Source organism: Arctopsyche grandis, chromosome 6 (assembly GCF_051622035.1).
Source record: "Arctopsyche grandis isolate Sample6627 chromosome 6, ASM5162203v2, whole genome shotgun sequence".
NCBI classification, from domain to species: Eukaryota; Metazoa; Arthropoda; class Insecta; order Trichoptera; family Hydropsychidae; genus Arctopsyche; species Arctopsyche grandis.
Window position 1 is genome coordinate 28,785,575 of NC_135360.1, and position 24,883 is coordinate 28,810,457.

At 33.3% G+C, this 24,883-nt stretch overlaps 2 protein-coding genes across 2 annotated transcripts; one reads left to right on the plus strand and one right to left on the minus strand.

The window, feature by feature from the left end:
* Positions 1-532: 532 nt before the first annotated feature.
* LOC143913168 (palmitoyltransferase ZDHHC6) lies at positions 533-5,173 on the plus strand. The gene is made up of 8 exons (XM_077432810.1): positions 533-741; positions 822-1,003; positions 1,069-1,153; positions 1,229-1,356; positions 1,440-1,610; positions 2,535-2,750; positions 2,825-3,012; positions 3,087-5,173. The coding sequence occupies exons 1-8, from the start codon at positions 630-632 to the stop codon at positions 3,244-3,246; spliced, it is 1,242 nt and encodes a 413-aa protein (XP_077288936.1). The 5' UTR covers positions 533-629; the 3' UTR covers positions 3,247-5,173.
* On the minus strand, positions 5,090-21,929 carry LOC143913167 (tubulin alpha-3 chain). Its single transcript, XM_077432809.1, has 8 exons — positions 21,713-21,929; positions 10,203-10,425; positions 9,729-9,901; positions 9,531-9,659; positions 7,805-7,975; positions 7,528-7,731; positions 7,192-7,457; positions 5,090-5,843 (listed from the first exon to the last, which is right to left on the minus strand). The coding sequence occupies exons 1-8, from the start codon at positions 21,713-21,715 to the stop codon at positions 5,660-5,662; spliced, it is 1,353 nt and encodes a 450-aa protein (XP_077288935.1). The 5' UTR covers positions 21,716-21,929; the 3' UTR covers positions 5,090-5,659.
* Positions 21,930-24,883: the final 2,954 nt, after the last annotated feature.

A 24,883-nucleotide genomic window follows, 5' to 3' on the forward strand; every position in this document is an offset into this window, starting at 1 on the left:
ATTTATAAATTTATAAATTTTTACGTTTTTACGCCTCATATAATTTTATTTTATTGTTTTAACACGTTGTTTTAACAAAAATATATACAAGAATAAGAGAGAATTGTCAGCTATATGTAAATATAACAAAACGAGATGCAAATAGGTTAAAAAATAACAGAGGTTTTTAAAAAAATTATTGCAAAGAAATTACAGAACAAATTAAAAAATCTGCAAAAAAGGCACGTCGCTTTGCGGCGCCCCCCAAGCCTCGGCGCCCCCCCCCCCGCATTGCGGGGTCTGCGGGCGCGGTAGTTACGCCACTGTCCAAATGATTAACAACTGTAGCGTTCCTCTTATCTATGTACATTCCATATATAAATAATATTTCTGAAAACAGTATTTTAATAACGTGCCTGTTTGGAATGCTTTATAAAGCATTTTAAGAATATATTTTGGAATTATATTCATAAGAAACTGATCGTTAGCCGATTCTTAAATTTGAAAACATTTTGCACCTGGCGATGACAATAAGTGCTACGACCAAATCGGTGCATTTAATTTGACATATCGAGTGCCAGTGTGTGGGTTTTCCTGGGGCGTGTATCAACTGTCAAGTGACGGATCTGAAGACGTGAGACGCGGCAGCTATGAGTACGGCAGGGGAGGGGGAAGGGGCGAGGGTGGTGGCGGAGGAGCCTTCGGGGATGCAAATCCGCGGCTGGAGACCCCTCTTGCACTGGGGGCCCCTTATCGCCCTAGGTAACATAACCTCCAACTGTCAATTGCTCGTTTGTTTTCATGCTCGCCATTCGTTCTAATGCACTCTCTTGGTTCTGTAGCGATCGTCAAGATTGTAACTTGGATGACGATGTTCTGCACCAACATGTGGTGGCCCCCTTGGGAGTCGCTCGGCTCCACATTAAATTCGGGAATATTCATTGCACAAGTCGGAGGCGTTTTATACTACTTTCTGTCGGCTCTAACTACTGGGCCGGGCTACGTACCACTACATTGGAATCCAGTAAGTGTATTCATTCCCAACACGACTTATTGCATGTGCGTATATTTATTCAACTCTTATCGTAGGCTGATTCGGAAGACTCCGAATGTCTACAGTATTGCGCAGTGTGTGAAGGATTTAAACCACCCCGGGCTCACCATTGCAGAAAGTGTATGTTGTTTATCCAGATTACATTAAACATATTGTGGTATTTTATTTATTTTGTGTTATTATGTACATATGTAGGTGGACGTTGTGTTAAGAAGATGGATCATCATTGTCCGTGGATCAACGGTTGTGTCGGTTGGGCCAATCATATGGATTTTACTCTCTTCTTATTTTGTGCCGTATTGGGGTGTATACACGCCACTGTTGTAAGCAATCGGTTGATCTTATCATGAGGTGATCAATTACGGATAAAAGAATTATGGAGTTTATCGATACTGTATTTTTTTAGATTCTATCGATATCTCTGTATTATGGAATAAATAGAACATGGTATATTTATTATGGAACTGGTAAAGAGCCTGTTGTACAATTCACCTTACTGACTTTGGCTATTACTGTTCTTGCATTGGGACTCGCTATTGGTGTCATTTTAGCTGTTGGAATGTTGTTCTATTTTCAGGTATGTGTTTATTAAATTTCGCTTTAAAATTGATATATGGATTTGTATTTTATAAAATACTAGTTGTTTTACCCGGCTTCGCTCAGTATTTGTAATATAAACAGCTTAAACATGGCGAGTCTAGTAGTAAATATTCATTTGTATTTTATTATAATTTATTTTAATCAAAAAAAATATAATATTCAACCAATCGAATCGTCGTCATAGAAACTTTGTATTGTTTATTGTTTACGAAATTCCCAACCAAAGATACAAACTTACATACAAAGTCTCTTTCGAAATTATATATTAGATTAGTGACTTGATCTACATATAGCTGATTTAATATAAAATATTTTACTGTTTTTTTTTTTATTAATTTTATTTTAATCGAATTTATTTAAATACTAGTGTTTTTCCTAATGAAATATCATTGCATGGGTGTTGGCATATTAAGTTATTAAATAAAAATAAATTAAAGTAATTTGTCGGTCCTTTTTTCGATCCGCACTGGGTCGAATTTTTTTCAAATACCTTTTAAATACATTTAATTTAATATTTATATTTAATTGTTTCATATGAAAAAAAAAATGGTAAAAAATACCTACCTACCTACATATATATAAACAATATTAATTATTTAAATAAATTTTCAATAGATGGCGATAAACGCTCAGAGACTTAGCGCCGTTTATTGGTAGCAAACAGTATATATATAAGTTTTTTCTTTCGTTATTATATTCGTATATGTTTTGTTGGCAGTGATTTAGCTGTGACGTACATATTTATGTCAAATCGAAACGACTATTATAGTACAGCAAGCGTTATCTCGGACAGAAAAACACACAGAATAGCGATATTATACATATATATGATGATTTAACGACATAAGTTACACACAACGAATTTTCTTTGTTTTATATATATAAGATTATTTTATTACAGATGAAGAGTATTCTAAGAAATCGTACAGCGATTGAAGAGTGGATAGAAGAAAAAGCAAACTACAGATTATCAGACAGTGGATCTGTAGAAAAGTTTAAATTTCCTTATGATTTGGGTTGGAAAAGAAACTTTTTAGAAGTTTTTAGTTGGAATCGTTTAATAGGAAATGGAATTTATTGGAACATTCGTGGAGATTGTCATCAATATACGTTGACAGTTAGTATTTTTTGTGTGAAATAATGATATGCAGTTTCAAATCTTTATAATGCGATTCGATATGTATTTTTTAGATAGAACAATTAAATCAAAAGGCTGAAAAGCGTGTACGTTCAAGACTATACGAAATAGAACGTTCCGTTCGTGGCGGGTGGTGTCCTTTATCTGCTGGATGTTGTACGGTGGTTCGTCCTCCGTTCACCGATGAGTCTCGTATCAAACTCGGCGTAGGAGACCACGTAATTGTGACCAGATGGAGAAAGTATGTTTTATTGTGTTTCAAATATGGAGCTTGGCTTCTTTGTCTGGCTTTACTTATGGATTGTTTGATGACAGGTATTGGTTGTTCGGAGAAAAAGTGCTCTCGAATGAATCGAAATCTGGTAAGGAAAGAATCAGGGGTTGGTTTCCTCGCAACGCTGCCGTCGAAGTCATGGGAGACGTTACTCAATTTTACAACTACGAAGAACAAGATGAAGATAAGAAAGATCAATAGTTTTACTTTAGAAAATTCAACATATTGTAAATACACGTGTATTTAGTAAAAAAAATTTATTGTATAAAAATGGCAGCATAGCTTTTAGTTTCAGATCAACAATTTTCATATCAATTATCGACATATTTATCATATATGTTTTGTTATTTTGCTTTTTCATATTTCACAGTGCCTTACGAAGTGAAGATCCATTGATTATTTTGCGCCGTTGTACATATGTATTTGAGAATCACTACTTTTTCTATATTTCGTTAACCCTTTGAGTGCTGACGTCTTTTCAACATTTCCAACTAGAATTATTTAGAAATCCAATAGAAAGCAGGTATAAAAAAATTGTAGCTAATTCAAACAAACCCTAGATAACTACCGCCGAGGATTTCGAGTTTTGTAAAGGTGTGTTTAGACTCTCTAATATATCTTGCAACAATATAAAATAAACAAAAGAAGTCTATTAATGAATGTATTTTTCCAAAACTAGTTCTTCATTGTTGTTGAAATGTAATGCTCACAATCTTAATGCCAAGCCACAATCTAAAATACTCGGCAGTTAGAGATTTCCATCGGGTAATTCTGCTATGGTTATAAATTCAGAAATTCCGGTGTAAACGCATCTTTATAAACGTTGGCAAATGAATGACACGGATTGCACGACCAATGTTCAATGCATTTTTTTTCAATGCTACCTTTTAAAGGCTTAGCAGGTAGTATTCTTGTTTACTTTGTACATGCTCAATATACAACGCCTATCGGCGTTTTGAAGGCCCGTAGACTTGTCAGCAAAACGCCGATCGGCGTTGGTCAGCATTCAAAGGGTTGAGGAAATATCACTTATTATTTTTTTATGGAAGAAGTATTATTATTGTTATTTTTTCACAAAACTTTTATCAAAAAAATCTATGATAAAATCATCTAAGTATATGCATACATATGTACATATAATAATAATAAACGATGTAAAATATTAAATCATATTTTTATATATAAACGATGGCCACGATTGAATGAATCATTTCATACATCAATGTATAATACTAATTATTTTCAATATATTAAATGAAACTTTATCAATTTTTTTTCAATGTTATATATTAACTCTTATACTATTTATACTCGGCAAAATATCTCACTTTTGTGAAAAGCAATACATGACTTGTGTATATACATTTTATAGTATTATAGAGTATTATTTTGTAGCTGTTTTTGTTGTTTTTGTTTTCATGACAGACTAGTTATCATTGTATTCAGAAAATTGCCGACGCAAATAATGCCGTTTGCGATTTTTTTTAGACATAATAGTGGTTATATAAAAGAATTCCCAACGATGCACATGTAGAGTATTTTATTATGTTTTAAGTATTCAATATTTTCAATGTACCAAAAATTATTTTAATTTTCATCGTAAATTTTGTTTGTGTTCTTTTCATTTTCATCTCTAATACCCATTTTAACATAGATATTAAGACTAAATGCATAAACAATTGTGATATATAGAATAGCTTCGTATTGTATAATACATAAAATACTAACTTGGAAACGTATATAATGTATAATATTGAAACTGTAATAGATATTCAGTAATATAAACATCTGTATGCAGGTGGTGGTATCATTTCATCTCAAACTTATTTACAATTATTATGTTTTGTTAATTTTTTTTAAGACCATTCATTTTATAAGTTTGGATGAGTTAAAAATTCATCTTTAGAAAATTTAAGTGCATATTGTTGTTATTAATGTGTGGGATTTGTTTAATATTTTTGTATTTTATATTTTTATATCAAATATAATATATGGGAAATACCTGTCGTGTTGTAGATGTACATAAATAAGCAAAGATATCATTTGGGATTGGAATTCTTTTTATTGATTATTCCACAAATGAGAACAAAATAAATGCATATGTGAACATAATGAGTTCTACAATGTTAATGTTATACTTGTATTAATTTCATGCCTATCACACTAAAAATAAGTGAATTAATAAAAACAAAATATATTAAAACAAGTTTTCGCATATAAAGCTTAAATATTATAATATTCTAAAAGCTTTGTTTCAATTTAAGAAAATGTTTCAACGAAATTTCATATACTTTCGTAAAAAGCTTTCGTTCATCACAGAGAACCGATCGTTTTCAAGCATTGGAAATGTATCAAAAGATTACATTATCTTAAACAAATTATATTATTTGCTTTATTACGATTAAATTGTGTGCTTTTTTTTTTAATCATACGATTGCATAATATAAGTAACAACATAACTTATTTTATTAGTTAACTTAAATTATATCGAACTTAACGCGATCATAATCAAGAGTGGAGGGAATGTTGTCACATAAGTATTTTTATTTATTTTTTTGTTAACAAATTAATAATGGTGAGTTTTATCGTTTGAAAGTGAAAATCGTATCAAAATTTAATATTCATCTCCATCATCGATTTCACCTTCCACTGAATCGACGCCGACTTCTTCATAATCCTTCTCCAGAGCTGCCAAATCTTCTCTTGCTTCGGAGAACTCGCCTTCTTCCATACCTTCACCGACGTACCAATGAACGAAAGCACGCTTAGCGTACATCAAATCAAACTTGTGATCGAGTCTTAAAATAAAACATTGAATATTATACATCAATCTTAACCACTTCATCGCCATAAGCGCACCAGTGCGCGCTCCTTATTTAACCTATGAAGGACGGGAGTGTCGAGATCGAACGAGTGTCCCGAACCGGGGTCGAGTAAGACCCCAGTATTTTTAATCAAAATACAGCTTTTCTCAATACAAATGGGTTCAATATTTATCTTATTAATCATTTTATACATCAATCTAAAAAAGTTTAAGTCCTATAGCAGGTTTTTGACTATTTTTGTATTAAAAAAAAAACGACAAGTATTGACATGCAAACGCACATAGGTAAGGCCAACGGGCGACTGCATGACTCAATAGCCACGCGCCAAAAACGACGAAAACAATAGCTTACGAAAATATAGCTGTCTCTTTCTCTCGCATTGATTCATCGATCAACAAGAATATGCAAGCGAACAGTCAAAAACATGACTTATCGCTACTGCCTTTAAATCATACTTTGGAATGTAGAAATTTATTTTTATACGATGTACCCCTTTTCTAAATCATACAAAATCTATTAAAATAATGTAGCTCATTCTAGGAATACAAGAAATATAGAGTGTATAGCTTTTTTTTCTATACATTTTTTATTGATCTCTGTATTGTGTGACAACCCTAGTGAAAAAAAACTGTTTTTTTCTGTGAATTTTTTTGTAGGATCGATTGCTGCTCACCAATTATGCAAGCTAAGAATATTAAAATAATTTATTTATTAGTAAAAGTACGTATTTTTAAAATCGAAAATATGTTGCGTTGGGGCTCGCGCTTTTTATTACAAACGCGTGGCGATTAAGTGGTTAAACATTTAACAGTAAAAAGCATGAAAAGGTACAACAAACGAGACCTAAACAGATACCAATCCATTCATCACCCATGTCACATGTCCCATCCAACTGGGGGTTTGGTGCAACCGATCGACAAGCGCCAGACAGACAGAACCACAGATTAACTGGATGAAACGCAATTCTCGACTTCACGAATGATAGATTGCACATCAGATGACGAGTAACCTTACGATGTGCACAGATGCAATTATTAAAATTGAGTTGGATCTTTCTGGCGAGTTTAATAAGGCAAAATTCGGAACTAAAGTATCAGAAGCACAGAACATATACAGGGTAGGTATGTCGAGACTTCGGGTAGATTTCGTTTAGTGTAAGTGCGAGCATTGCGCACGCATAAGGTGCACGTGTCGTTAATCTGTGGTTCAGTCTGTCTGGCGTTTGTCGATCGTTTGCACCGCATCGCCAACTGGATATGTATGGTTTTAAACATTTGAAAAGCTTTCTTCTGCTAGTGGATAAAATTGCATAGTGATTTACCTTGCCCATGCTTCAGCGATGGCTGTAGTATTTGACAACATGCAGACTGCACGTTGCACTTTAGCCAAGTCACCACCCGGAACCACAGTCGGAGGTTGGTAGTTGATGCCTACTTTGAATCCAGTCGGACACCAGTCCACAAATTGGATTGATCTCTTAGTCTTGATGGTCGCAATAGCAGCGTTTACATCTTTAGGCACGACGTCTCCTCTGTACAACATGCAGCATGCCATGTATTTACCGTGTCGGGGATCACATTTCACCATCTAAGATTTTATATTCAATATCAACAGTGTATTAAGATGTATAAAAGATTTTAAAAGTGTATTGTAAAACCTGGTTGGCAGGTTCAAAGCAAGCGTTGGTGATTTCAGCGACGGTCAGTTGTTCATGGTAGGCCTTTTCAGCGGAGATTACCGGGGCGTATGTGGCAAGTGGGAAATGTATACGAGGGTATGGTACTAAGTTGGTCTGGAACTCGGTGAGATCAACGTTGAGAGCTCCGTCGAATCTTAGAGAGGCAGTGATCGAGGATACAATCTGGAAAAATATATGTTAATCAATTTTTTCCAATATATGTATGTACATAGGTAGCGTATGGAATATTTCTCACTTGGCCGATAAGTCTGTTGAGATTGGTGTAAGTTGGTCTTTCAATGTCAAGGTTTCTACGGCAGATGTCGTATATGGCTTCGTTGTCTACCATGAAAGCACAGTCAGAGTGTTCTAATGTGGTATGTGTTGTTAGAATGGAGTTGTATGGCTCTACGACTGCAGTCGACACCTGAAATTAAGGTATTAAGATTAGACTAAACTGAGTGAGCATTTCGATGAAGGCTTCCTACAGATATGAAGTATGATTAAGAGGGCTGGACACCAGCGCCTTGTCCATACAAACGTATTACACTTCTCCCTTCCTCAATTATGGCACTAGAGAAATTAATTTTTAATATGCTATGGTTATCCACCATTGGCATGCATCTGTGCTTTTATTTTTTTTGATTAGTTATTTTTTATAGGAGCTAGGAGCCGCCAAACATCCATAAAATCGCCTCTTTTTTTACATAGTATATATCTTTAGCATAGAAAATATCTTTCTCATACCGATGATGAAATTTTTTTAAAAATTGGTCCAGTTTCGGAGGAGAAAACTGGAGAATACGAAACCTCGATTTTGTCGATTTAAAATACATATTATCTGGTTGAAGCGCAACTGTCGCATTCACTCAATATATATATTGATATATATTGTCACATTCACTCAATATATACATTCACTCAATATATATATCGAAGAAAGGAACGGCAACAAAATTAAGGTTTCTGGTGTACAGCCCTCTTAATAACAGGAAGAAATATATAATTGACGTTAGTTATGTATATATCTTCTCTTGACATACAGTTTGGTCCAACTCCATATGTATGTAATATAAAACTTTCATAACCTTTATTTTGGTTGATTATTGTATTTGATTTTGTTTTTTTTCTTTTGATTTTGCTCTCATATATTGCTAGATTATTCATATGTATGTTACAGTTGAGGTGTATCCAATAATTGTACTATATTTTGACTAGTTGGAATAGTTGGAATTATTCCATCTAACCTGGTACCAACTACCGTTATAGTTGAAGTGTATTTTCAGTTGTTATATATTTTGAAAATTGGAATACATATATTCTGTCTAATCCACGCAAGTTGATTCATATGACGAATTACATTCCCACTTGGCACAATATATTACATCTGAAAATACGGTTCGGTAATTATTGCTCACAAAGCGCTCGCCCAAAAATCTCTATAACGGAACATCTAGCAGCCGAAAAGTACATCATACTAACGATAACTATCATACTAACGAGAACTCAAGTGCCAAATATTCCGTATTCGCGATTTTCATGGCAAAAATTGTCTTTTGGGCGATTGCAATGTGCGTAATAATCCAATTACCGAATACACCTCAACTATAAGTTGGTAATAGGTTAGATGGAATGGTTAGGTTTACTTGAAAACGTCACTCGACTAGTAAATTGAGTTGGAAAGTCACATTTTTGTTTTGAAAACATTCTTAGAGTTATCGTAATGCGATACTCAGTCCCATAATTCTTAATACTTAAAAACATCAGAGCTGTCCAAACTCAACTGTTATATTATATTATAACTGTCGCACATTGTTGAAAGTGTATTTGCGCTTTTAGAATTTTAATTTACAAGTTGATTTGTATTCGATTACGAATTACCTAAAATGCCAGTTGGAATATATTACAACTGAAAATACACTTCGACTGTAACGTATACAAATAGTAAGTTTCTTTGGAGGTGTTGAATCAATAGTACTCACTTGTGGTGCTGGATATATGGAGAATTCTAATTTGGACTTCTTTCCGTAGTCGACAGACAGGCGCTCCATGAGCAGAGAAGTGAATCCAGATCCAGTTCCTCCTCCAAAAGAGTGGAACACTAAGAATCCCTAAACGATGGTAATGGTTAGTATGTGTACAGTATTCATAAAAGTTTATTATAGCGTCCAAGTTCATACTTGGAGTCCTGTGCATTGGTCGGCCAGTTTCCTGATCCGATCCAATACGACATCTACGATTTCTTTTCCGATGGTGTAATGTCCTCTGGCGTAATTATTCGCAGCATCTTCTTTGCCTGTGATGAGCTGCTCTGGATGAAAAAGCTGTCTGTATGTGCCGGTGCGAACCTCGTCTGTAAACATAAAATTGTTGTTTGAAAATTGCATGTAAGCATCTGTACCGTTTGCAGTTTTTGCGCTGTCCAGAATTTTTTGCAGACTGGAACGGATTCTTCCGAGGCATTTAACGGTTCGATGGTTCTCGGTTGGCTGCTGACTCAGGTTTTCACCTTTGTGAATACTGAGCTAAGAACTTTTGGTCGATTTTTGCCATTCATTTTACGCTTGTTGTTTTTGTTTGGTTCCAGTGTTACATTTCATCGTTAAATTGGAAGGCAAGATTATTTTCAACAGCATATTACTCTTTTCACTTACCGACTACGGTGGGTTCTAAATCAACGAAGACAGCACGAGGCACATGCTTTCCAGCTCCAGTTTCGCTGAAGAAGGTATTGAATGAGTCATCTCCACCACCGAGGGTCTTATCTGAGGGCATCTGACCATCGGGTTGAATTCCATGCTCCAAGCAATACAACTCCCAGCAAGCATTGCCGATTTGAACTCCAGCTTGACCGATATGAACTGAGATACATTCCCTCTGGAAATTAAAAAAAATCGATATTGTAACGTGGGAACATTATGGGGATGCATTCGGGGGCTAACAAGAGAAGACCCCCGAATTGGCCTAGTGGGAGTCGTAAGTGGTCGGTAGAACTACTAGAACCCTGAGAGCGTGGGACGCACTTAAAACTGTACATGTCTAGACAATGGAGAAACAAACGGATCGGGGAAGCTGTAGTGAGGCACTTTTCCTTTATAAGGACGTACTTAGGCCATATCAGATCATTCTAGAACGAGCGCTGGCTGCGCGTGGACTTCCTGAATCATCCAATAAATGCTGTGAAGCGACTTTTACCTTTCATTTGTATCCTCCACCCACCCCTACGTAACAATATTAAAAAAAAGTTGAAGCGAGTCTTCTTTTAAAAAAGTAGGTTGGTGACCCAAAGATTTTCCGGTCATTGGTGCCTTTTTTTAACACCGATTAGGGGAAGCCCCCAATTTATTGTGGTGATCAATTATAGCTCGTGACATGTGAAACTGTGTCAGATTGGCTCACGGTCTACGTGGCACACCGGAGATTCGACTATGTCACGCAACATAATAAATAAAGGCCTGTTTACGAGAAAATGTGTAGATAGATGGTGTGCGAAAGTGGATCGAGAGATCGAGCGTCGAATTAAATATTATGTAAATAAGGATAGATTGGGCCAGGAATTTCCTGGTGGAATGCTTAATCATCGACCTGAATAATAATCAATATGGATTATGATGATGGTATATTCGGTATATGCTATATGCTAGTAACGATCTTGGAATGATATCGAAATAGACGAGGTAGATGGATAATAATACGGATTGCCTATTTATTGATCGAGGTCAAAAGGTTATGGACGATGAAATAGGGCATTTTAACCGATAATCAGAAATAATGGTTAGTCTGTAAGAGTCATTATATGTAGTACTGGGATACCGTTTTAAGTTTTCTGAAATAATAAATAATAGGAGTAGATATAGAGGCAGATTCCTGAAACATATTTTAGATTTAAATACATATATTATAAACTATGTGGTAAGATACAAATATTGTAGATAATGGTTACTACTACTACGGATAAATTGCTAAAAATAAATCTACAATAATTATTAAAGAAATGTCAGAAATTAAAAATTAAGATTTTGTGTACATGTTCAATATTCAAAAACAACATTTGAATTTTCACGATATAGACATGTTGATGAATAATGAGGTGTATAAAAAGATTGATTTTGAACTACAGAGAAACGTGAAAAGTGGCAAATATATAATATGTAATAATATAAATTGGACGTTGGGAAATGCGAACTTGAGAATGTGTGAATTTAAGTGGCAAATTAGTGAAGTAAACATATAAATGACAGATAATGATAGTCTATGATGCAAATTTTATAAGATATAGTGTAAAAAAGATAAAGTTATAGACGTTTAAACGATTCGAATCTGACAAAACGAGTGGGGGGCGGAAAGTCAAACATATAAGGCTACAGGCTAGTAGTAAAGGGTTAGCTGTCACCGTCTCCAAAATTTTTGGATTCTTAAATGTGTTTATTCCGATTATATTTCACCGTCAAACTAACGGAAGCAATTAAAATCTCTATCTGCAGCCAATTCTCGTAAAATGGCATAATTTCAAAGCGATCGAAAAAATGTAGAAAGATTGGCGAAGTGAAATTTCTAAAAAACTTGTAAAAATGGAGTTGGAAGCTTTCATTTAGCAGATACAGATAATGGCAAGAACACATTAAAAAAATAAGGCACGGGACGCGTAGATGGACTCAAGCTGTAAGAAGCGTGTCTTCATGTAATTATTAATTTGTACGATTTTATTATTTCTATAAGTTTCTCCTACATTTCTTCAAATATAGAATCGTCTTTATCGATCACTGTCAAATTTATATCAATACAATGATAAATATTACCGAAAACACTATGGTGAAGCTTGCGAAAAGACGCGACAGTACAGATTTAGCCTACCAGCGCTTATTTTGCGTGTAAAACTATTAAAAAAAAAAACATGTGCCACATACCTCTCTATGTGTTTTCGCTTTAATGGAGATTTATCTATCGACGCTGAAGGGTTGGCACGGGAATGTTTTATCTATTTGTCTTTATACATAGTTGATGGAAAACTTCAACGGAAGTGATGTCACGAAAAGTTTTAAAGCATGTTTTTAGAACAGTCGAATGTTCTTGAAAAAATATGTAAATGTACAAGATCCTTTTTTTTTATTACACGTTTTTGCTTTTGTCCAAAAGTGCAGCGACAAAGCAAAAAATCAAATCGAAAAAACTAGCGTGACCATTTTACTCGCCTGAAGATTAATAAAACGGGAAACACGTAGTTCAACGTTAATTGCCAACGTCTGGTAATTAGCCAGATTGGCATCTCGGACTCTAATGCGTAATAAAGATTTAGTGTTTCGTTAGCTTAATTAGATTTACATGTCAAAATAGAGTGAGTGAATTTCAATGAACCTCAATGTCAGAGGCTAATAAATATTTAGTTGGGATTTCACAGAACTTGAACTTCATTTGGTTGATATACTCATTAGAATGTAAATTGGTTTTAATTACATTATAATTTATATGATATGAGTCGTTATATTTGAAAGTCCAATTTTCAATTCCAAAAACACCATTTCTGTTTGACTTAATTCACAAATTGCTATTTTTATATTTTTTTTACATACATATATACCAGGAAGGCCTTACGGGTAAACCCCAATGCGCCTTCCTGGACAATTACAACAATGCAGCACTTTTATTACACAAGTCAATGAATTAATTTTTTTTTAATTTTTGATTTTTCAATTTATTAATTCTCAATTTTTCAATTTTTAATTTTTATGTACAATTTTTTAAATGTTTTATTTTATTTGTTTTTCTATTATTGTTGTTTTATTTTTTCTTATGTATTTGATCTTTTATGTATTGTCTGGCCACAGTGTCATATTGGGGTGACCTGTAAAGACTCTGTGGTATACTTGTATATTAAAATAAATAAATAAATAAATAAATAAATAAATTACGAGACACTGAAAACTCGCAAACTAACGAGACATCTTTGAATTATACACAAATTTTATTGTACATAAATCATACTCAAATAGTGGTGACATAGTAGGTAGGAAGGTTTTTAGTCAATTTAATCGGGATCCGTTTCAACAATGAAATCAGAAAAATTGACAAACTCTGATAGGAAACGATCGACCTGGTGCCACAAATATCATGACCAGCAGCACTACAGATATACTCAGAAAATTTATTTTCAATCGAGGTCAGCTCATGGGATCGAACCCGGCGCTAGAAGCTTAACGACCGAGCTATGCTGAGTTTATCACTTATTTTCTTTCGATATGTCCAGAATCTTGGAAAACCAGAATAAACCTATTAAAGGCCACTGGTATTTTTTCAAACGCAAAAAATTATACTTAATATTTTGCGGGATATTTCTTGAAATGAAGAAAAGTGGACTTACATATGCCAATTTCAATTATAACGGCTCATATGTATTTTGATTGTGCGTGAAACCATTTAAAATCAAAATCAAATCATCAAATGGTTCCTTTACGCTCCGTAAATTCATCGTGTAAACAATTATCGCATCAAATGTAATGTAAAGCTATGAATTTTACATTACAACGGACCTATTTCAGGAGAATTTATTATCATAATTGCTATACAATTATATTAATTTCTAAGTCTAAGTTACAAAAGGGCAATTAAAAAAATGTATTTTTAATTTACAGACCCAGAGGGGGATTGAACCTTTACCACTTCGAAATATAACATCCAAATTTAAAATTAACCAGCAGCATGACTCGGTGATTGGGCTTTTGCCTTGCACTGAGAGGTTGCCTTGAGTTAACCTCGATTGAAAAGAATTTATTCCGAGTATATTATCTGTAATGCTGCTGGTCAGACTTGTATATTTGTCCTCCAAGTCAATCGTTTCTTACCAGAGTTTGCCCATTTTTTGATTTCATTGTTGAAACGGTTTCTCCATTAAATTGGATAAAAAACCTTCCTACCCACTATGTCACCACTATTTGAGTATGACTTATGTACAAGATTCATAGATGTCTCGTTGATTTCGAGTTTTTTAGTGTCTCGTAATACAGCGACTTGTGTAAAAAAAATTGCGGCATTATTTTTAAATGGCCAAGAAGGGGCAATAGGGGTTTACCTGTATGTAAAAAAATAGATGCGGTAAAATTTATTTCAATTTTCTTTATTTTTTTAAAATTCATATTTTTTCATGATGCCATTATTCATTAAAATTAATTTTGCCCCTGAGCGATATCTATGGCTTTAGGCTTAGACATATATAAATTCTTAGATTATAAATTTGAAATCGTATTCAAATTCTGGTGATAAATAGTAGGTAGGTTTGGTTGGGTTAGTTGCCAATTTGATGAAGAACCGTTTCAACAATGAAATCAGATAAATTGGCAAACTCTGATAGGAAATTATTTATTTTTTTACAATTTCCCCATAGCTTTACAGATTAGCTCCAGGTCGTCACTATGGCTAATTTATTACAAGACATTGAAAACTCATAATTAACGAGACATCTAAATACATAATTATTACATACATACACATGTAAATCGAAACAAAACCTGACATCTATGGTCAGATATTACAAACATCGTATAAATACGATTAATAACATTTTTCATGTTACAATACGAATTTTTACATTCGATAAACAACCACAGAGACATCTACGGTGAGAAGTCTGGCGAAACCTGAGATATTACAATAACTCAAGGCTTGCAACAGAAAATTGGGAAGGAAAAGCCAATTTTACAGGAACCGTTTCAATGAAAATCAGAAAAATTGGCATATTCTGATTAGAAACGATCGACCTCGACAAACCAAGGTCTGGCCAACAACGAGACTCTTAGTGGGAATCGAACCCGTGACATCAAGCACGAAATAATTCAATACTCACCACTAGACCACGCTGCTTGTTAAATGATCGACTTACACGAGTCAAAATATCCAAGTATTACCAGCGGCATTACAAATTCGCAAAATTCGAGTTTTCAGCATTTGGAATTTGCTGATTTATGAAATGCTGCAAAAATGTTTGTCAAAGTTATCCATATATGTTCTATGGACATATTAGATGTATGAAATATCAAATCGGTCAAACACACTAATTAAAAATAACGCGAAGCAATACTGAAATGCATACGGAAACGAGCCTAAATACATGCTCGGTTGATTTTACACAGAGTCTCATTTTGCTCACATAACGCACCGATGATTCTCGGCCATGACTCATTCGCGATTTAATTCAGAATCGCGATAGGCCGCACTGTATCCGGTATCATCTTGGGTCTGGGCTAGGGGTTGAAGGGGAGGAAGTGCGCGAAAGTTGGCCATTAGCATATTATCTGCACGCCACCGATCTGGCCGAGATCTGTTGAGGAACTCGGATTGCCGGCATTATTACGGCACATAAATAAACGAGCGGGTTTATTCAACCTGGTCTTTACGAAAAATTTACATGCGATAACCCCTTAACGACGCGACGTCACAATCGCGTGGTGTATTTCAACACGTTGCCGCTCCCGTGCGATGTTACTATTTACATACAAAGCTCGTATTATAATGTTTTCTGATTCGACTTCAAGTTTGGTTGGTTTATTATTGATTGTTTACACGTGAGGTTTCTTGGGACGTTTTAGCATACGTACGGAGGAGTAGGATTGGTTTTATTTTATTTTATTTTACATAGATATATGCCGGAAAGGCCTAACAGGTAAACCCCAATGCGTCTTCCTAGCCAATTACAAAATATTGCAGCATTTTTTATTACACAAATCGTTGCCTGCGTTGTTCGTTCATTAATATATGATTGAGTACATACAGATTTCTATTAGATTGGATCTGTTTAATCTAAAATATACTGATCTGGTTGAGGTACTGTTTAGTTTGAGATCGTAGCAACTTATAACATTTTTATATTCATATTTTTACATTTTTATATATTCAAATTTTTATATTTTCATATATTTATTTTTCATATTATTATTTTTCATTATAATTTTATTTCTCATGTTTTTATATTTACAATTTTATATTTTTATATTTTATATTTTTATTTTTACAATTTATATTTTTATATTTTATGTTTTTACAATTTCGTATTTTTATATTTATATATTTCATGTTTTTAAAATTTTGTATTTTTATATTTGTTTTATCCATATTTGTCTTTAAATTAATATATAATATTATTATAATATAATAATAATTAATTTCCTTTTTATATAGCCATAGTGACGACTTAGAGTTGATCTGTAAAGTCACTATGGCAAATTTGTGAATAAATAAATAAATAAATATGTATATATGTATGTTACAGTGAAAGCATATTTCAAGTAAAAATATATTTTCACTAGTGAAAATATACATGATAAAATGATTTTTATAGTTATTTACATGGATTAACCTTGCAGATATTGCATTATTTTTAATTAATATACATACACCGAGCCAGCGGCATGGCTCGGTGGTTGGGTTTTTGGCTAGTGCCGAGAGGTCACCGGGTTTGATCCCGTGAGTTAACCTCGATTAAAAAAAAATTATTCCGAGTATATTATCTGTAATGCTGCTGGTCAAACTTTAGATATGTAGCACCGAGAGGTTACCAGGTTCGATCCTGTGCTAATCTTTAATACTGCTGGTCAGACTTGGATATTTGTGACTCCAAGTCGATCGTTTCCTATCAGAGTTTGCCAATTTTCTGATTTCATTGTTGAAACTGTTTCTCCGTTAAATTAGTTAAAGACTCATCCTACCCACTATGTGACCACTATTTGAGTATGATCTATGTACAAAATTCATAGATGTCTCGTTAATTTCGAGTTCTTCAGTGTCTCGTAATTCAGATACTTATGTAATAAAAATGCTGCATTGTTTGTAATTGGCCAGAAAGGCGCATTTGGGGTATAAATGTATGTAAAAAGAGGATAGTTGGAGTCCAACACAGTGGCTTTTAGCAAAGTAAGGCAAATGTTAATTATTAAGATAAAATAATTAGACTGCAAGATAAATGGTAGAAGGCTTTTGACAGAAAACAGGCGTAGCTTGCTCCATTGATTGACAGAGGATGATCTTTATTAAAGAAAGTTCTATTGTGTAAATATACAACTATTCGTATCGACCATAAGTTCAATATCAATTTAAGAAATTAATAGATGTACTTAAATCATATTTTAATGAACGATTAAGGCAGGCAACTAACAAGCATGCTAGATCTGTCAATACAACCAGGAATTATGTAGTTTCCAGTTGAAACATTAATCTACTAATGGAAGATGATTCAATTCTTATGAATATTCAACATAAATCGAAATGTTTTGTAATGAAATAGCGATAATCGACTTTGGGGCGAATGGGTCGTTTTGCACGCACTACGACAAATTATTTTTCCTTTGAATTTCCCGAGGCTATTGAAGCGCTTTCACGCGATACAACTTTTTCCAGACGTGAAAAAAGAAAAAGGTTTCATAGGCCAGTTGATAAATGAATTCAGTACCTGAAATTCGCAAAACGATAGGCATAGTACGGATATTGGTGCCAGGCACAGCCGTATCATTTTGCATGTCTTCTAATCGATTTTGGTGAATACTACGAACGACAGATGTCGACGGCGACAGGAGAACAAAGCGAACGGTCGAATACGCATTAGATTAATGAATAATTTTCCGGCGGAAAAACCGCGTGAACAAAGAAAACTTCCGCTTTTCCTAGACGTGGCTTGAGGTGCCAGGAAGTAAACGAACTTTTTCGGTTCGTATAAATGAATAGTGAAACGTTTCATGTGAAAAACGTTCTGCGGTGATTAATGTGAATCATCGCTTTTCACCCACATACATAATATGGTTGATTTTCAAAGTACATACATGAAATAGTTTCAAAAATATATATTCGTGCACGTCATATTAAAATTGTGGAGTTACTTCATAGTAAAACTATAAATGTAACAAAATAGAGATGGTGCCCAGTCAAAATTGCCCCGACAAACCGCCCCGACAAACCGCCCCAACTTAACCGCTTGGCATCAAAACCGCGGAAGACAAAACCGCGAGAGACAAATTGATATTTGATTTTTTCATATATTCTGGCGCGGATTTGTCGCCGAGCACTTTTTCCTGGCGCGGTTTTGTCGTTCTTTCGGGGTGGTTTTGTCGGCGCGGTTTTGTCTCGTGTTTAATTTGGTGTATCTATACCGATACAATGAAAATAAAACAAGTAAACGGATGAAAACAAAAACAAGCTTTTTTTAAGTAATAGATGTGCGGTCGGCCCAGAAAATTTGTGAGCTGATTTTGAAATACTGCCACTGTTCCGATTGCTTGGATATTTTGCGAACATGCAGAGGCAAACTGTCATTAAAGTAAGTAAAAGTCTCCGGAATGACGCTAGAGGAATTTAATCATGAGCGAAATCATCAAAATTTCACTAGAATCGACTGTCAGATCGACGCGATGACAGCTGCCTATGTACATAGTGATTAAATTCATGCCACACATTCACATCTTCAAATTTTACGTGGTTGAACAGTTATAACACTTATTTTATCATATATAATGTATATAATTAGGTGAACATTTACTGTAAAAATTTTATTTTTATTACATTACATTTTATACCAGGAAGGCCTTACAGGTAAACCCCAATGCGCCTTCCTGGCCAATTACAAACAATACAGCATTTTTATCATACAAGTCGCTTAATTACAAGATACTGAAAACTCGCAAATTAACGAGACATCTATGAATTGTACATTAATCATACTCAAATAGTGGTGACATAGTAGGTAGGAAGGATTTTAGCCATTTTTTTTAATCGGGAACCGTTTTAACAATGAAATCAGAGTAAATTTGGCAAACTCTGATAGGAAACGATCGACCTGGAGTCACAAATATCCAGGTCTGACCAGCAGCACTACAGATAATCTCAGAAAATATCTTTTCAATCGAGGTCAGCTCATGGGATCGAACCCGGCGCCTCTCGGTGTTAGAAAAAATGTAAATATGTAAAAAATTCCTCTATATGTGAATTTTTCAGATCTACGTATTGTTATTATTAAGTGAATCTTGAGTGCTGAAAGCACACATTTCAAAGTGAATTGTGTTTAGAAAAATATGAATATATGTAAATCTATACAATTCGAAGGGAATAATTATGATTAAATTAGTAGATGTTGAACAAAAAAAAAAAAATAACCCGTTATACGATTGAAAGAGATCTTTTAATGGTTCTTAAATAGCGGGGACGGATGGAAAGTAGGTCTAAGAGTGGGTTACTCAGCTATTTTAATAACTTTGGTGTTAATTGAATATTCAAATTAATATGTAGTTAAATGCTAGAGCTTTAAAACGTCAATTAAAAAAAATTAAGTCAAATAAAATTTTTCTGGGTAGCACACATAAGATAGATTACTATCTCGCGATATACCTACTTTATACCTGGTTTTATGTTTATATTTAAATTTCAAATTTCATTTTGTTTTTCGGCGATTTTCACGTTAGAAAAAATGTAAATATGCGTTAAATTAACATATGAATGTAATCAGTGCGAGATAGCGGCGAACGATAAATAAGTATTTTGCTTTTAAATTGAAAATAAAATTAAGCGAAAGATCCTCGCACATAGATGGCACTATATTTAATTGAGTTTTTTTTTTCGCGTGACGCCTTTGGAATTCAGCGGCGTTCGTTCGGTCAGGAAACGACGAAATCGTACGAGAGATGAATATAATACGAAAAAGAAAATGATATGTACTTGCTCAACGAATCGTGATATTTGATATTAAAATGGTTACTTCCGATGAACGACCGCCGAAGCCTTGCAAATTAAACACAAAAAAGCCGATGCAGACAAAATTTTTATACTTCTAATTTTTAGCTTTCAACCGCAAGATTGTTTAAAAAAATCATGATGTATTTCAATTGAATTAATGTAACATTTTAAACATACCATGAACGATAACATCAATTAAATATATCATATTATGCGAAAAACTTGTTTATTTACGAGCTTTTCGGGAGCGAAAAACGAGTCGTTTAAAAACTCGAATTTTAATTGGAATTTTTGATTGAGATTCTAATCCAATACTAGTTGAATTTGTTAGAATAAATAAGTACAAACTTATAAATGAGTACATAATTTTTTTTAACGGTTTTGATTGATGGAAAATACATATGTATAAGTTGAACAAAATTTAAAGAATAAATTTACCTATTTGGCCTACGATAATGGCTGTTAATAAATTAAGTTCACAGATATAACTTTAAAAAAGGAAAATATCAATTAAAAAATACTATCAATCGTTAAGCGACGATTTTTGTTTAATTTTCTCATTTCAATGTTATTTTATTGTGTCAAAAATGTTTTTGAAATACAAAAGTAATGTTTTTTTCTATCATTTTAAATTTTGGAGCTTTTTAATTGATTTTGATTTTTAAAAGCTTTTTATTACTATAAAATTATGTTCACAATGCATGTTATATATATTTTAATAGCTACTGATCTACTGATCATATTTTATTAGTATTGTATTGTAATTACAGTATTATATTTTACTAATGTTAATGTACAGCATTATAGGAAAAATAGATCAAAAACCTATTTACAATTCTTATTGTAAATGCTCATAATACATCTTATACCTAATATTAACCAAAGACTCTAAAGCCGACGATCTAAAGCAGATTGTGTTTAGATAATCTGTGTTTATACCTGAAGGTAATAGACATTTTGTTGTAATAACCGAGACTCTTCATAAATGTGTTAGTATGGTTATTAGTAGAGCCCGGATAACCAAGGTTTATTGTTCAAATGTTGTAAATGCATTGTTAAAGGTTTGCCGAACCTTTTTTACAAAGTATTTACAAAAATAAGCGGCACCTTGGATATCCGTACTCTAGTTATTAGTGATTCTGTCATATGTAGAATCTACAGATTATACATATAAAGCAGATTGCGTTTAGGTAATCTGAGCCTTTTTATTAGTCATGTATGTACATATGAGCGAAATTGAATTGAAAATAAGATGGATAATTGTGCTGCGAGTAAAGAAATTTTTTCAAAAAATAATTCAAGAAAAGTACATATTATGTATGTATGTATGTTAGTTAATTTTTTTTAAATTAATATTATATTTTTTTTCTATTTAAACTGTTTCCAAACCAAATTGAGTGCTTTGTTATTATTAATCAGTAATATTGAAAGCGTGAAAATTCGGGAAAACAGTACGTACCATTTTGAGTTAGAAGTTAATCGTCGACTTTCTTCGAAATTGAAATGTAAACGTTGTCAGTCTTGGTTCAGTTTTTTTTTTATGAATATCACAGACTTTCGATTCGACTAGTCAAACGGCAATAACAATAAAAATAATTAATATTTAATAGTATTTGTAAAGGAAGTGTAGAGCAGCTAGCGTCCGAGCCGGCTATGTGACCAACGCTGAATGAGGAGGGGGCGTCTGGTCCTGCTCCTTATATCAACAGCCAGGGGGAGGTGGGAGGAGGGATGTAGAGTCCAATCAAAACCGTCTGACCCCACCCACCACTCCTTCTCCTCCTGTCTAGGTGATCCCTACCATCGAGGAAAATGCGTAGATCGACCAGCCAGATGATTCATCGCGTCTCGTATTTTTTTTTAATTAATTTTTTGCGAGAAATTTTCACGGTCACTGCACAATTTTCGCCTTTTGCATTTTGGGTCGACGAATTTTTCAATTGGCCACCGCGTATTACAATCACTTTACAACCTAATAATCTACACATATGTTTTGATTTTTAAATGCTTTTTATTATTAAGAAATTATGTTCACAATACGTCTTATATCTATTCTAATAGCTACTGATCTACTAATCATTTTCTATTTTACAATTTTAATTTAATTTTGTTTGTAATCATAGTATTATATTATTCTAATGTTAATGTACAGCATAGTAGGAAAAAGAGCTCAAAAACCTATCTACAATTATTATAAATGCTCATAATACATCTAATACATAATACAAATCAAATACTCTATAAATAGCCAGCAGTTTGGCTTAGTGATAGCGTATATATTTAGCATCACTGAGGTCATAGGTTCGTGTCCTCGCCACTGCTGGTTAGATTTGGGGGTTTTGTGACTCCAAATCGATCGTTTCTCTATCAGAGTTTGCCAATTTTATCTGATCATTGCTGAAACGGTTCCTGAAAATTGGTATTAAAAAATCTAATCCTGTTATCACAAAAATCTGCCTGTGTATAATTTGTATTAATTATACACAGTAATCTGAAATCCATAGATGTCACTATGATTATTATTTCTGATTAATTGTTGTATTCTATATATTCTGATTGTATATGTATGTATTACTGTATTTCTGATTTCTGATTGTTTATGTATTTCATTAACGTACACCCGTCGCATTGGAGCAAATCTGTAATGGCGAGTGTGTATTGATTTGTGACAATAAATAAATAAATAAATAAATAAAGTCGATGACCTAAAGCAGATTGCCTAAAGGTAATCTGTGTGTTATACCTGAAGGGTATAGACATTTTGTTGTAATCACCGAGACTCTTCACAAGTGTGTTAGTATTGTTATTAGTGATTCTGTCATAGAATCTACTGGTTAGTTTGTTAGTAATGTCTATAACAAACGGATTATTATATGTATATGGCATGCAGTTTTTTCAAGTTAGTATATATGGGTGTATTATAAATTATTTTTATGGATTTATTTAGCATTACTTGGAGCTTGGAAAGGTTAGTATTCGAGGCGTTATTCCATACAGGTGAAGCATAGGTTAATAATGGTAATATGAGCGCGCGATATAATTTTATTTTATTTTGAGTTGATCAAGACCTATTGCGATTAAATATTGGCTATATTGAGGATATACCCCGCATCGCCTTGCATTCCGCAATCTACACATATGTAACATTGTACCAAGCTATGGAATCAGGTAAAATATCTAATTCGGACTTACTCCAATCAATATTCTGCTTTCAAAACCAACCCTAAATTTTAAAACAATACCCAAAATTCTTGGTTTCAGTTATTATATAGCCAGCAGTATGGCCCGGTGGTTGCATTTATATTTAGCACCGAGAGGTTTCCGGGTTCGATCCAATGCTAATATTTAATACTGCTGGTCAGACTTGTATATTTGTGACTCCAAGTCGATCGTTTCTTATCGAATTTTGCAAATTTATCTGATTTCATTGTTGAAACGTTGAAACGCAGTTATTCAAAGATATTTTGCCCTTTAAAATGAATACTTTTAACTTTGAAGTTCTAAAAAAAAAGCAAAAACAAAAAAGTCAATCACCATGATAATTTAGGTGAAAAATAGTTCCCAACCTCAAAAAGGTTGGGTACCCTTGATTTAATGACTTTAAAATTTACAGGGAGACCTCTAATGATACATCGAATGATATTACAGAAAACATTAAAAAGGTAATGGAAATTTCCAGGAAAAGAGCGTAATTCTGTATACAATATTAGTACTTCCATTTACCTGATAAAATTTTTCGCATGTAATGCAAAAAATACCAAACAATAAACTCGAACTTTTCAATATATATTTTCAGTTATTACATTTCACTCAAAAGCTACATTGTATGTATGTACATCAAAAATAAATTTTGAAACACCTTGTATTATTACGCGTGTAATCCGATCTCACCCCCTTGATAGGTGATAGTATACTTTTTACTCGATTTTGATAGGTTTCCATTTATAAAAGTCAAGCAAACTACAAATGTATGACGTCATTCCACACGTGTAAAATAGTGCCGATTAGTGTCGCTATATTACGTGCCATGTACAGAAAAATATTCGATTTGGTATCAATTTTGTCGGCTTACATGAGATTGCATGCACGTTTGGAATTCTAAGTTTCGCATTAGTACTAGAATAAATGTGCTTTGTTAAAAAAAAGTTTGATAAAATCGTGCCAAAAATAAAACGAAAAATCAATTATATAAGTACTATTATAAAAGCTCACAAAAAGTGTGAAAGAATTTCAACCTACATAACTTTAAAGAAAACTTTAATAATAAAAAAATCTGTATGTATGTAAATTTAAGTTTCTTTGAAAATTAGTGGTACATTGAGTCGTCGAATTGACCTTGATATAAGCTCAATATGCTTTCGATTTTCCGTTGTTCTTTTGTAATTTACTTCAATTGATCTTAGCCATTGTGTTTTTAATTGGCTTAAACAGATACGATTATCATTGTGTTATCGAAAAGGGAAATGTTCTGGTGAATAAATTATACTTAATTAAAAGAACAACTTGTATATGAAATTGCTCGGTAAATCAAATTTTACATGTTGTAAAACTAACAGTCACTGTTTGATCATTATTTAAACGTCATGTAGATGTATTTCACTAATTAAAAATTTCACTCAAACGTGAATAA

Coding starts and splice junctions, on each gene's coding strand:
- LOC143913167 (XM_077432809.1), bottom strand. Junction 9,902..10,202: donor TTTAGAACCCACCGTAGTCG/GTAAGTGAAAAG, acceptor TTATGTTTACAG/ACGAGGTTCGCACCGGCACA. Junction 7,976..9,530: donor CCATATATCCAGCACCACAA/GTGAGTACTATT, acceptor CCTTAATTTCAG/GTGTCGACTGCAGTCGTAGA.
- LOC143913168 (XM_077432810.1), top strand. CDS start 630: ATGAGTACGGCAGGGGAGGGGGAAGGGGCGAGGGTGGTGGCGGAGGAG. Junction 2,751..2,824: donor GTCATCAATATACGTTGACA/GTTAGTATTTTT, acceptor TGTATTTTTTAG/ATAGAACAATTAAATCAAAA. Junction 3,013..3,086: donor ATTGTGACCAGATGGAGAAA/GTATGTTTTATT, acceptor GTTTGATGACAG/GTATTGGTTGTTCGGAGAAA.